The sequence below is a fragment of the Gavia stellata genome, chromosome 21 (assembly GCF_030936135.1).
Source record: "Gavia stellata isolate bGavSte3 chromosome 21, bGavSte3.hap2, whole genome shotgun sequence".
NCBI lineage: Eukaryota > Metazoa > Chordata > Aves > Gaviiformes > Gaviidae > Gavia > Gavia stellata.
The window spans coordinates 9,407,322-9,420,036 of NC_082614.1; the positions used below are offsets into that span (position 1 = coordinate 9,407,322).

At 42.9% G+C, this 12,715-nt stretch overlaps 1 protein-coding gene across 1 annotated transcript in view; it reads left to right on the forward strand.

Moving 5' to 3' along the window:
- Nucleotides 1-12,715, forward strand: part of GALNT9 (polypeptide N-acetylgalactosaminyltransferase 9) — a 151,840-nt gene that overhangs the window by 70,723 nt on the left and 68,402 nt on the right. Inside the window, exon 6 of the mRNA XM_059827776.1 lies at nucleotides 8,158-8,275. Within this exon, the coding sequence (XP_059683759.1) occupies nucleotides 8,158-8,275 (118 nt within the window). The remainder of the gene's footprint in view (nucleotides 1-8,157; nucleotides 8,276-12,715) is intronic.

The following is a 12,715-nucleotide window of genomic DNA, read 5'->3' on the forward strand; positions in this document are numbered from 1 at the left end:
GCACATAAGTAGCTGGCTCCTGAGAGCAGTGATTTTATTCTGAGTGTGAGTGAAGAAACCCTCCAATTCAGCAGTGCATAAACTGCCCAGAGACAGATGAGACAAGCAGCACAAGGAGGAGAGTGCCTAACCCTCGCTGACAAATATCAGGAGCACTGAGACATTGTGATTGCATAAGTATCTCTCCTGCAAATTATGAATTACATACCCTAAAATGCAGAGCCATCAATGTCAAACCCTGAACACTTGCCTGTCTCCCTCGGAACATGTTCTTTGAAGGCAGTGATCTAGGAGAGCGGAGCATCCACTTTATAGCCACACTGCACTGGTTTCTGATGGGCCTCCAAAGCAGTAGCACCTGGATGGATTTGCTAAAGCATTTGGCTGTGCTGTTGTGTGATGCCCACCTATAGAAATACAACGCAATTTTGTGGCTTTTAAGTGATATGCCAGCATAATTATGGTAATGGAAAGAGTGAACATGTGAGTGTTATTGATGAAAAGAATCAGGAAGTCTGCACTTAGAATTGAGATTTGAAAGTGCCCATGATGGGAACTTAGTAGCTGTAGAAAATTTAAGGTATATTTTCAAAAGGAAGGGGAAGTCAGACTAGTGAGCAAACTTTTTCAAAAAATCTCTGTTGGTTTGACACAGATTTCAGTTTTGTAACCAGCTTTCCAAAACCATGTATTGTAACCATGGTTTCTGTTTCAGTCCAGTTTGCAAGGCATGCAAACTGGTCCACATTGATGGTGTTGGGATCCGTGTGTCTGTTCAGTGCATTCATAAGATTGCAGGACTGTTCGTCAGCATGAAAGCTGCAAGTTCATTTAGTCCTTGCTGACACTGTCCCTCTTAAAGCTTCCTTTGACACTGCCTTCAGCAAATAGTGGGTTTGTTTTGTGTTTGTCTGCGTGTTTTGTAAAAGAAAAAGCTAATAACTAATAACCCGGTGACTGGTTTTGTGGTTGGTTTAGCTGAATACTTCCTCCCAGATCTCCAAAGGGATTAAAGAGTTTCAGTGTTAAAAAAAATGCGTACCCTGGTATCAGTGAGGATCAGAGCCCTGGCATTTCTGATGTTTGCATTGTATAAGTAAGTATCATCAATCTGCAGAATTGGGTGAGACATTTAGAAAGTAGAGTCCAATTCCTGTTTTCTTCTGGGATCACACAACAGAAGTGCTTACTTCTTGTCTCAGAAGTTTTCTGTTTGAAGCCTGATCCTCTGCTTTCTTGAACACTAACAGTGGTGTGATGCTACTCAGAGCCTTGCTGGGAAGGAGCAGGAACTGTCCCTCAAGTCAGTGGAGCACTGTACAGGCATTCATGGCAAGTGCACATCATAAAATGTCAGATCAGCTGTTGTGGTCCAAGCGACAAAGGGGATGGTGGCCTTGAAGTGCAAACAAAGGCAAAGAAATAGCAAGAACAAAGTGTTAGATTTTGTAAAGATTTCTGATACAATTTGAAGTTGGTTCTTTTTTTTTTCCCCCACTTTAGTTCTCTGAAATTCAGAACAATTGATGTTCCCCAAATCGGCTTCTGCAGGCAATCCATTTTGCATGTTTGACATTTGAGATGTAAGATGTCTCTAACGTGAAGATTTAAATGAGGGTTGTTATTTTGACACGCAGTGTCCATCACATCATTTTCCATTTGTGTTCCTGAGAACACGCTGCCCAAAAACGTCCTTATCATTTGGCAACAAACTGTGTAACAAAGGATCCTATTTCAGAGGGTTTCTAATGAATTTGACTATGCATTGAAACAAGCTGGGTTTTTTTCTGTGTGCAGAAGATACTACTGGTTTTTGGAACAGCGAGGAAGGTTTCTGGTATCCTGAGCTCTGGCTCGTCTTCCCTCACCTGCCGTGATTATGATGGGCTGCTCTGTGTTTGATTTCTTGATCAGCAGCCACTGACATTAGAGTCATTAGTCAGTCTCACTCAGCCAAGCACTGCACAGCTTTCCATTTTATCTTCCTCCAGCAGCAGTGGTGCATTTCATTGTTGCATATGTTCTCGCTTATTGCTTTAATACGCCATAGCTTGGTACCAGTAGGAATGTGTACGTACACACACGGAATCAGCCACTCCAGAAAGCACGTGTGTCTTGCATCTGACATGCCTACAGTGGGGTGGTTTGTGCTGCCTACTTTATCTGGGAGTGTGCATGCCCATCTCATGTGCAAGTCAAACCCCGTGCTGGTCTGTCGTAGCGATGGTGATGCACCCATGTTGGGTCTTCGCTGCTCTGGGAAGAAATCCACCTGTGTACCTGCGCTTGGGAAGGGGCTCATCTGTAAAGTCTTTCAGGATAAACCATGCCGTCACGTAACAATAAAACTGGTGACTGTTTATTGATTGATTATGGGCAACTTTTTAGTTGCTGGTTCACAGGAGCCTATAACAGAGCAGTTTCTTTTTTATTTGTCCAGGTTCTGACGGGTATCCTGCCTGTTCCAAAAAATATACTTCTCTGGGGCATCAGAGAGTTATTCATTTTTTTTTGCTGTAGCTCCTGAGCAGCAAATCTGTTCTTAAGTTCTGTTCTCACGGCCTGATGTGACTCTTTCTTGCAGAAGACGTGAGTTGTAAGAAAAAATAAATGCTTATGCAGGTACCATGCAGGTTTCCCCACTTATCTGTCAGGGCAGGGGTGAGGTGCTGCTTAGGAACATGAATCAAAGAAACATTCTGCCAGGAAAGGTGGAAAACTCAAATATATGGTGTGTGATGTGTCATTTGAATCTCTTTCTCTCTCTCCTTATCCCTGTATATATACGTTTATGTTTATATATTTATTTATAGTTATATTTGTGTTTGTATTTATGTATTTGTGTGTGAGTGTTTGTAGGTTAGTTGTCCTGGAAATTGGACGACTTGTATGCTCTGAAAACTCTTTCAAATGTGACCTGATTGCATGTATACTGACCTTAAGGCAAGGGGAAAGGGTTGCATAAGGAAAGCTTACCGTCCCACGGGCAGTATGTCAGTCTAGTGCTCATCCCTTTCTCCTTCACTTGTTCTTGACGAAGCCCCCAGGCAGCATCCTTCGGTTGTCTGTAAAGGGCCAGGGGATGCACCTGGCTGCAGAAATGGGTATCGGCGCCTGCTGGAGTTCTGCCGAGAGAGCCGTGCTCCTGGAGATCTTGCTAAAACGAAATAGTCTTGACTCAGACCTATGGCAAGTGGCTTTCATTTCTGGCCAATGTGTCCTCTGTTTCTGGTACCCCATCCCATAGCAGGTACTGCCCTCTTCCATACTGAGCCTCTCTTCTCTTGTAGCGAGCTGCACTGTACCTGCGGCAGCGGCAGGCGGGGAGGGAGGGAGTGTTTGCCACCATGAAGAGCTGCTCTCTGCTTCCTCCCTTTCCCCAGGGTATTACCCAGAGTAATGTCTCTCTCGTACCTCCCTTGCTACAGCCATGCCATCAGGTAATTTCCACAAATTGACTGTGCTGTATCTTTCTCCAGTGCACAATCAATACTATTCTATGCTGCATTTTAAGGATTTAGATGCAAAAGCCATTTTGCTGTGTTTCCCGCATTATCCTTTGAGTGCTGCTGTTGATTGTAATTAATGCTTATAACATCCTCAGTTGTGTCAAAGAATATTCCACAGATCAATTAAGTTTCCCAACATCTTTGAGGTGTTGGTAAAAAATAGTACACCTCTAATTGCTATTTTGTGATACCTTCCTTCTAAAAATGTCACTGTTGTACTAGAAAGCCCATGACTTAAGAAAAAAGGTCCTTTTATATAAAGCAGGTGTGGCTTAGGTTAATATATTTTACTCTGAAGTTGTGAAGTCCTAAGGGCATGCACCTTCTCATTTGCTGGCCCTTGGCTAGTGAGCAGTGTTTAAGCTGTGCTAACACAGTTGCTTTTTCTCATATATCCGTTTCCGACTTCCAAAGGCAGTCTTTGCTGTGCTGTACTAAAAGTGGTAGATATACTGGAGTTTTTCAAGTACTGGAAGAACCCAGTGATGACAGCCAAGTGAGGGTCTCATGCTTTTTGGGGGACAGGTTTTTTTTTTAAAGTGTTTGCAATATGTCAACGTAACACTGTAGTCCAGTATAAAATTATCCACCTATAGGCTTAAAGCACTTTTAGAAGTGAATCTTAGGCTTTCAAGCTGCTGAAGCTGTTCTCAGACTTTTACCCAATATTATTACGTGTGCTTCACAGACGGAGAAACAGAGGCAGAGGGAGGTGACTCACTGAAAACCAGATGAAGGACAGAGCTGGGAATAGAGTCAGGGTCCCCGGCTCATAGCACTGTTACCAGCTCACTGGGCTGTGCAATCGCATTGCATTTAGTTTACAGTTGGGTCAGTCAAAGCACGGAGAAGTTAAGGGCCTGGGCTTGATGAGGACTGAATGCCCAAAACTCTGGTTGAACCTGATGGAATTGTTGAACATGCAGTATGCAGAAAATTCAACATTGTGCATCGTAGGCAAGTTCTTCATTGCGTCAGGAAGCGGCCAGGGCAGAGCCACAGGCTTCTCAGTTCAGCTTCTGGGGTTGCAGCCGTGCTGTTGTGCAAAAGAGCTGTGGCTGCCTGCAGCCACATTCAGGTAGTGAAAGGCACTGACAGTGGCAATTTTTGCCTGGCTTCTCTGAAAAGTTGGTTGTGGTTCCTTCTGCCATTGCACTGCTATTGTTGCTAGTTCCTGAAAACATTTTTTTTTCTGAGTAAGCCATGAAGGCTTGTGGAGTCTGTATTTGAGTATATCTAATGAGAAGAAAAAAAACCTAGAAGAGAGCGAGGGAGTTGCAAAGGCAGTCCTCAGTGGCATTCGTCTGTGAGTGATGATTATGTAGTTGCATCTAAAATGTATTCCTCACCCCCATTCAATTAACAAGTCGGTGTTTTAATGGACAGAGCCGACAGCTGCAAAAATCCATCCCCCAGAGAGAGAGATTCCAGCACCTGAGAGCAGTCTGCAAAGCCTAGAGGTACCATTCCTCATTAGGAAGGAAGGAGAAATGTCCTCATGGGAGCATCCTACCGCTGTAAGGAGCTGCCTCCAGAGGATTTGGGGGGGCGGGGGGGTGCGGGGGGCTGGAAAGAGAATGAGTGTAAGCCCAAACGAGCAGCTCAGTTTTGCAAAGCAGTGATGCTCTAGCCTTCATCCAGTGAAGCCTGTGTTTAGCTTTAAATACATAAAAAGGAAAAAGAAGAAAGTGGCTTGTGTTTCTTCCCCCCACCTCCTTCTCTTTTTTATCATGGTTAATGCCTAAGAAATACCTAAACATTCCCTCAATGCCTTTTTCATTTCAGAACTACTGAATTCCCTTTCCTTCATCATGTCCTTCTTTTATTTCAGTTTCTAGACCAAATTTATTCTTTGGTAGCCTAAAATATGGGTTTCAGTGATACAGCATGTGACAGTATATAGGTTATGTCTGGTCCTGTGTACAGGAGAGCTCTCAGCCTTTTTAGGCAAGTCTGTCTTCAGGCATGGCTCTAGGAACTATAAGCAGGAAGATGCATTTTACCAAATAACTTGCATTTATAAATGTCATCCATCTTGCAAAGATCCTGGTGTATAAGTATATGCATCAACAGAAGATGGATGTGTCCAGCCAGGAGTACCCAGGACCACGTGTGGCTTTCACAGAGCTCTGAGACCACTTCTAATCTAGACTGATTCAACAGAAAGTCTTCACAAATAACAGCACCAGAGAAGTGCTGGAATTTCTTGCACACACAAAAGGGAGACTGTGGGGGGTGGGGGGGTCCAGGCACTGAGGGTGCTGGTGGTGACCCTGCTGCAGTTTCTTTGTAGGGTTTGTGACATCTGGCCTCAGTTTCATCCAGCCTTTTTGACTGAATGGGTGCAGGGGTCTGGCTGAAAGCCCCACTTCGGTCCAAAGTTATCTGTGAAAGCCAGATGTTTGCCTTTGTAAACGCCGTTGAATCTTGTCCCCCCCAGCTCATGATCCAGGGAATGCATCTCGCTCTGTAAGGGTGGAATGTGAGAGTTAATCAAGCTATTTCAACTTCTTTGTCAGAAACAGTGCCGATCAAATGTGTTTCCATCACCAGCTGCCTTTTTCAATTATGCAGAGCAAACGTGAGAGGGATAGTGTGCACTGACTGCAGTATAGGCTTGTAATGATCTGAGAGGTTGCAATGGCTTTCAAACTGAGAAACAGTGCAAGGGAGAGATGCTGAAGCAGTACCAGTAATGTGAGTTCTACAGCAGAGTCCATTACAGTTAAATAATAGCAGTGCTTCAGCAAATGAACCTTTTTCAAGGGTTCCAAATAGTTCCTGCCATAGGTTGGACTGTGTTCTGCAATGTTGGGATATGCATTAGGCCCAGGAGCAAAGAATTGTTTTATCTAACCATATCTTGGCCATTTGTTTGAAGCCTTTTTAACCTCCTGCTGTAAAAATGGTGAACGGCTGATGAGAAAAAGGACCTGATGTGATAACACTGTTCCAGCAGCCACCTGCTGCTACCGGTGGGATCCACCAACACATGGGTAAAGAGTGTGTTCATTTTTCCAGCCAGGGCAGTTTTTCACATGTGTGTGAAACTGCCTCATGAATGTGTTTCTCAGACGTCATAGGCAAATACCTTGTGAATGGCTTTCTGTACAAATTGAAGAAACATGCAGGTATCTGGGATAAGAGAGACTTCATAGTGATGGTATAACGTTAGTCCATTACAAAAGAGACTTCTTTAAAATAGGTTTTAGACCTCCTCCCTCGTCTTTGTTTCTATAGGGCATTTTCATGGTGTGTATATATGTAAGCTTGGGCCATAGATAGAGCATTCTCTATGCTATTAGAAAATACAAAATTGGCATAAACTAAAATTTTCCTGGTGTCTTTTTACAAGAACACTGTTAGGAATGATGTTGTATCTGCCACATGGTCCAAAATTGCCTCCCTTTCAATGGAAGAGGGAGCACAGCTCATTCTTCTAGGTCAGCTCCAAAAGTGTTCAGTTTCTCAAATGATTTTAGAGTTTCCCTGATTCAGCCGTCTGGTCTGTCAGCATCACACTAAAATGGGGGGGCTGTCCCCAAGGCCTGGGCCTGGGTGCATCCTGTACATCAGACTGCAGGACAACTACCCATCGTCTTCCAGTAGGCACTATGCAAGCTGCAGCTGAATTGCAAGCACAACGTGGAGTTGCAGGCTCTTGTTGTTTCTCCAGCTTAAAGATAGTCAAGTTTACATCTTTAAGCTGTGGGCTATAGTAGCAAAACCTAGCTCCTACCTTGAATTTGAGAGGCAGCTGTGACCAGCACAGAGATGCAGAGAAAGTGTGGACAAATGAAACTAGCAAATGGCACTAGCTTGTATTGCATTGAAATAATGCTTGTGTTCATACGGTAAATGATCTCAAAATTTCTTGTCATGTCACGCTGCTCAGTGACAGGTTTCAGATTGCTTTGTAAAGGAGAGCAGAACCATAGTTTTACATACAAAGAAATTGATGCTCAGAGGAGGGAAATGATTTATCTGAAACCACCCAGTTTGTCAGTGGCAGATCTGAGGGCAGAGTCTCTTCATCTGAAAAGTCTTCCTTTTCTAAAGACTGACCTCAGCAAACATAGAAATGTTAATCATGGAACAGCTTCACAAAGGCTGAAATTTATCGGCTAGAGTTGAGTCCAGGAAGTCCCTTGCCAAACTTCACACCATGATTGATCCATGGCTCTTGACATGCACTTACTTTTAATAAGTAAGGGGACTCCTCATTTCTGACAAAGCTTATGGGGTTTTTTTGTGTATTAATCTTCAAATAAAGTGTTGTCTAGTTCTTGTGCTACTCTGTATGGTGGTGAACTGCACCTGCAGCACAGAGGTTGTGTCTACAAAACAAAAGAAAAACAGCCTGATGCTTCACTTAGATGCGTGGAGTACTTGACTTCACATCTTGTGTTTGTCTCACAGACAGCTGGTCCAAGGGTGCCTGGCAGTGTGCTAGTTATTTGGGTGGCTCTGGTCCCACAAGGTCCTCTGTCCATTGGGGGATGAAGTGCAATGTGATTGTGTGCTAATAGATAAATTTAAAATGTAAACTTGAAAACTAAGAACTGTTTTGTCTGTGTAAATTTGCTATGAGGTGGGTTCTGTAGTAGCTAATAAACAACTTAATTTTTTCTTTGATTTCTCTATGCAGGACACCAGCCATGATTGGATGCTCGTTTGTAGTGGACCGAGAGTATTTTGGTGAGATTGGCTTGCTTGACCCTGGTATGGAGGTTTATGGAGGAGAAAACATTGAATTAGGCATGAGGGTGAGTAACAAAGAAGAGACTTTGTGCCATGCCCATTTGCAAAGAAAGACGGGGAGCCTGTGGCCCAACAGAATTGCTGTCTGACTGATAGGTTATTATGCTGAAGTAATATTGCAACACTATCTGGAACTGACAGTCCCAGTAAATGAATGTTCCTGGCCTTACTGGCCTTGAGAGGACTGATAACAGTCAGAAATATGGTTTATTTGTTCATTCTGTCAATGTCTGAGCTCAGTGAGACAGATTTTCCCCTTTCCCGGTAGCTCTACTTGTGTAAACAGCTACACTAAGAGTCTTCACGTGCTTGTTGCACCTAGATGATGATGTGGCCTAGCAGATGCAGGACAAACAGAAAACTAAGGCCAGGCTGGTAGAAGTCAGTTGTAATGTTCTACATACCACGCATGAGGAATGCTGTGGTATTTTAAAACTTTAAGGGTCCTCTTTATAGAATAAGAACTACAGGGTACAGGTGTTCGATCCTGTTAGTGCAAAGCGTGGACAGATGACTTTGAGACAGCGTCAGTCCACCCTGTGCTTCTGGACCTGGGGGAGGTTTGACACTTGTGATCCTTTGCCCTTGTTTTCAACATGGTGCTTGCCAGCAAGTCCTTCTGAAGTCCAAGGAACATGTCTTTGCTTAGCACTTGAAAATTAGGCCACTTAATGTTGCATGAACACAGTTTCCTCATTATAAAGCTGACTGTTTAATTATTTTCCCCTTACTCTTTATTCCCTGCTTCACAGTAACACGTCCCTGGTGCACGTAATGTGCTCATTAAAGCATATATTCTGCTCATGGTGAAACACTGAACATCAAATTAGTCCATTCTTTATCTGACTCTTTTTTTCTAAAATGGCTACAAACTCCTTCACACCAGTGGGCTGAGGAAGAAGGTCATTGCAGCAGGTTTATTTTCACATATGGGTGTGTATTTATTATTCCAACATCGCAAGAGGGAGGGGGTTTGTAATGGGACTGTGTGAATACACTGCTTATACTTTAAGGTTCAGAATTCACATAGGGGACAGAAAAACTGCTACCACAAATCATCCAATTTTCCTTAAGAGGGTCAGGCTATTACCAGGATTGTGTGAGCTTTCCTTTATCATTGTGCAGGGCTTTGAGCTGTTGGAAACTTTTTCCACACGGCTGCTCCCAGAATAGATTGAACGCTCTGGCAAAACACTGGCGTAGCTGATGAATAAGCCTCCTAAGAAATCTGAAAGCTGTCGCTCTTCCTTAGACGAGAAGAACTTGCTGAGTACGATTAGGGCTGCTGGTAAACAGGGGCAAAGGTTTTAATAGGATTATGAAATGGCACTTGCTTGAAGAGACGAGGATTTGAAGTGAGCGAGGATAGGCTTTCAGGAGTCTGCAGAAACCTAGGATCTAGAAACCAGCTCTCATTCTTTGGGTTGGGGTGGTGTTTTTTTGGTTTGGCATTTTTTGCCCTATTGAAGAATAATTAACCCTACTGTTTGAAAAAGGCTTTGTGAAAGTACGGGAGTATGAGCGAGTTCATTCTGACATAAGCTGTATGTCCATAGCCTGGATCTGTTACTCTATGTTTTCAGCCTGGATCTAGCAGGGTAAGTAATATACGGTGCCTGCCTCCTAATTTGCAAGTCCTACGTGTGATCCCCTCCTGCGTGTCTTTCAGAGCTGTCAGAAACTAGCAGCGTGAAAATGCACAGGAACCTTCTCCCTTCCCTCTAGGATATTTATAAAATCACTGTGAATTTACAAAGTTGTTTTTGGGGTTTTTAACTCCAGGATCTCAAAGTAAGTTGCAAAAAATCATTCCTTTCCCAAGGCCTGGTGCACTGACCCATGCGGGGATAGTTGGCATATCCCCTACACCTGCACAGAGGGATGCTGTTGCCCATGTGTGATTCTGCTTATGTGGAGCAATGAAAGGCAGAAAAGGGAAGGAATAAATGAACGAAGGAGTAAAGAGCAAGAAATAATATAACAATAAATAATAAAATGGCGGGGAAGTGGTGGCACGCGTTTGGCTGAAAACAGTCCCTATTTAAAATAGCTGTAACAATAATCCTTTAAACTTTTTTGAAAACTATTATCACGTTACTGCTAAAAGAAAAGGGATTAGGCTTGGAGTGTCTGAATTAGATTACATTGCATCTAATGAACCCTCATTTAAATAGTTTTAATAAAGCAAAATAGGGAAAGTCAGTGAAACTAATGACCTGATTTGGGAGGACACTGTTTGATAATCCAGCTAATCCCCCTTAAATCTATTGTTTATTAAAAAATCGTCATCTTGGGTATTACACTATTGGCTTTTCCCTTTTCTAAATTCCATAAATAGAAATATTTAAATAATTAACCTTGGTGGTTTTCTGTATTGAGTATGCAGTGCATAAACTGACTGGGGCTACCACATCTCTTGAAAATATTTAGGGCTCTGCAGCTCTTTTTTTAACTCATATTATTTTTTGTGTACGCTTCATATTGGTTAGAGCAGCGACGTTCTCCTAATGGGGTAGCTTTGCAGTGAAGCCGACGTCTGTTTGCCAAGCTAGGGAGATTCTGGTTTGGTTGAGAAAAAGAACCAGCTGTTCTGGGAAATAAAAGGGAGACAGACATGATTGCAGCCTTGTGATAGTAAGGAAATAGACACTTATATAATGTCATCTTGGACTATATTTTTCAAAGATGACAGTTGTACTGCAAGATGGGTAAACACAGGACTGAATTCTGTTATGGACAAATGGTGCTGTTCTCACAGTGTTCACAAACCAGCTACCAAAGCCAATGGGAGTTGTCTGTGAGCACCTAAAAGCTGATTTTGGTCAGGAATTTACAAAGTCAAATCGTGGCTGACTCCCATGTGGACGAGGTGCTCTTCACAAGCATGGGCCTTTTGTTTGTTAGCTGCATTGAGGCAAGCACCACACCACTGCTCTGCCTCCCTGTAACCACGGGGGTCCCGTCAGTGGTAGATAGCCCTCTTTCACTTCAGCTGTGGCTCAGCTGTCCTCTTCCCAACCTGGAGGCAGAGATAAAGAAAAATAATGGTACTTTCTCCTGCAGCAAAGCTGTGGATGTGTCTGTGCCTGAAGACGACACCTTAAACTCAGGGTAGATCATGTTCATCTTTGCTGCTCCTGGACATCAAATGGTCTCTCTGACCTGTAGTATAGAGAGATGTCCCAATAGTAAGAGAAATTCAAGCAATGCTTGAATGTAGAGGAAGACAGGGATCCCTTTAAGTGAGGGTCCCAAATTATGACCCTGTAAGAAACTGCATGGTTTGCAAGCGTCATGTTAGTTCCCTTCCTAGTGGGAGCTACAGACACACTTAATTATTTAGAAAGGGATCATATAAATGTTAAAAGCCTAGTTTATGATTTGACCTAATACAAGCAGTTTATGATGCATCTTTTTATAGCGAGTCATTAATTATTGCACTAAAGATCTCTCTCTTCCTCTGGTGCTCCAGCGATAAGGTGAATGAATTGCTGTTCTTTTTATTTTGTACCCATCATCTGCGATGGTGGGTGGGAAGAGATCAAGCATTTATTTTAAAGGATGCTCTAGTACAAATTAAATTCTGCTTCCACCATCAAGAATCCAAATTAAATAAAAAATTTCTTGCCACATTGACAACTGAAAGTAAAACTTTTTCTCTTTTATGGCCAGCATCAACTCACCATACTACTTTATTCTCCATAGCACTGTGATACACCCCAAAGGAGGGAATCAGCATCAGCTAATGAATTCTGAGAGGTGCTAACTCAGAGATTTCAAAACCGAACAAACAAAACCCAAAAAACCAACAAACACCACGACCTCCTCCCCCAAACTAGTGACTTACCCAATTTGAGGTATCTTGAAGACGCCTACTGTTTAAGTGGTCCTGGCCAGAGAAACCAATTAGGGATGTCCCTAGGTACCAGTGTGACAAATTAACTCGGTGGTGAATTCAAGTGATGGCTTAGTTCTCCAGCAGAGCTTAGCCAGATGCTTAAGGTTAGCTGTGACCTCAGCTCGTGCAGATGTGTCACAGGTAACTGGCCGGTTTTGGCACCTGGCAACAGCATGGCCCTGGGAACGCACAGTTCATCAGGATTGAAAAGAATTGTCTGAAAACAGGATAAAAGCTCAGATCATTTGCGCTCGCTGCTGTTGTGATTACTTTGCTAATGGTGGCCCAGCTGCCTAGCTGAAATCAAGCATGGGTTATGCATATAGAAATGCAGTCCCACCTCTGGGCTTTGCAGAAATATTGTGTGTACTGTAAAAAAATCACGATGCAGATTCACCAAAATCTCTTTATGAGGAAATAAAACTGGCTACCTACCTAATGGACTTTCATACACAAGCAAACGATCATACTTTCCAAACTTACGCTATATGGTGCGGCTTTACTTCCTTTAAAGACAAATGAACCACATTTTCTCTGAACAGAAATG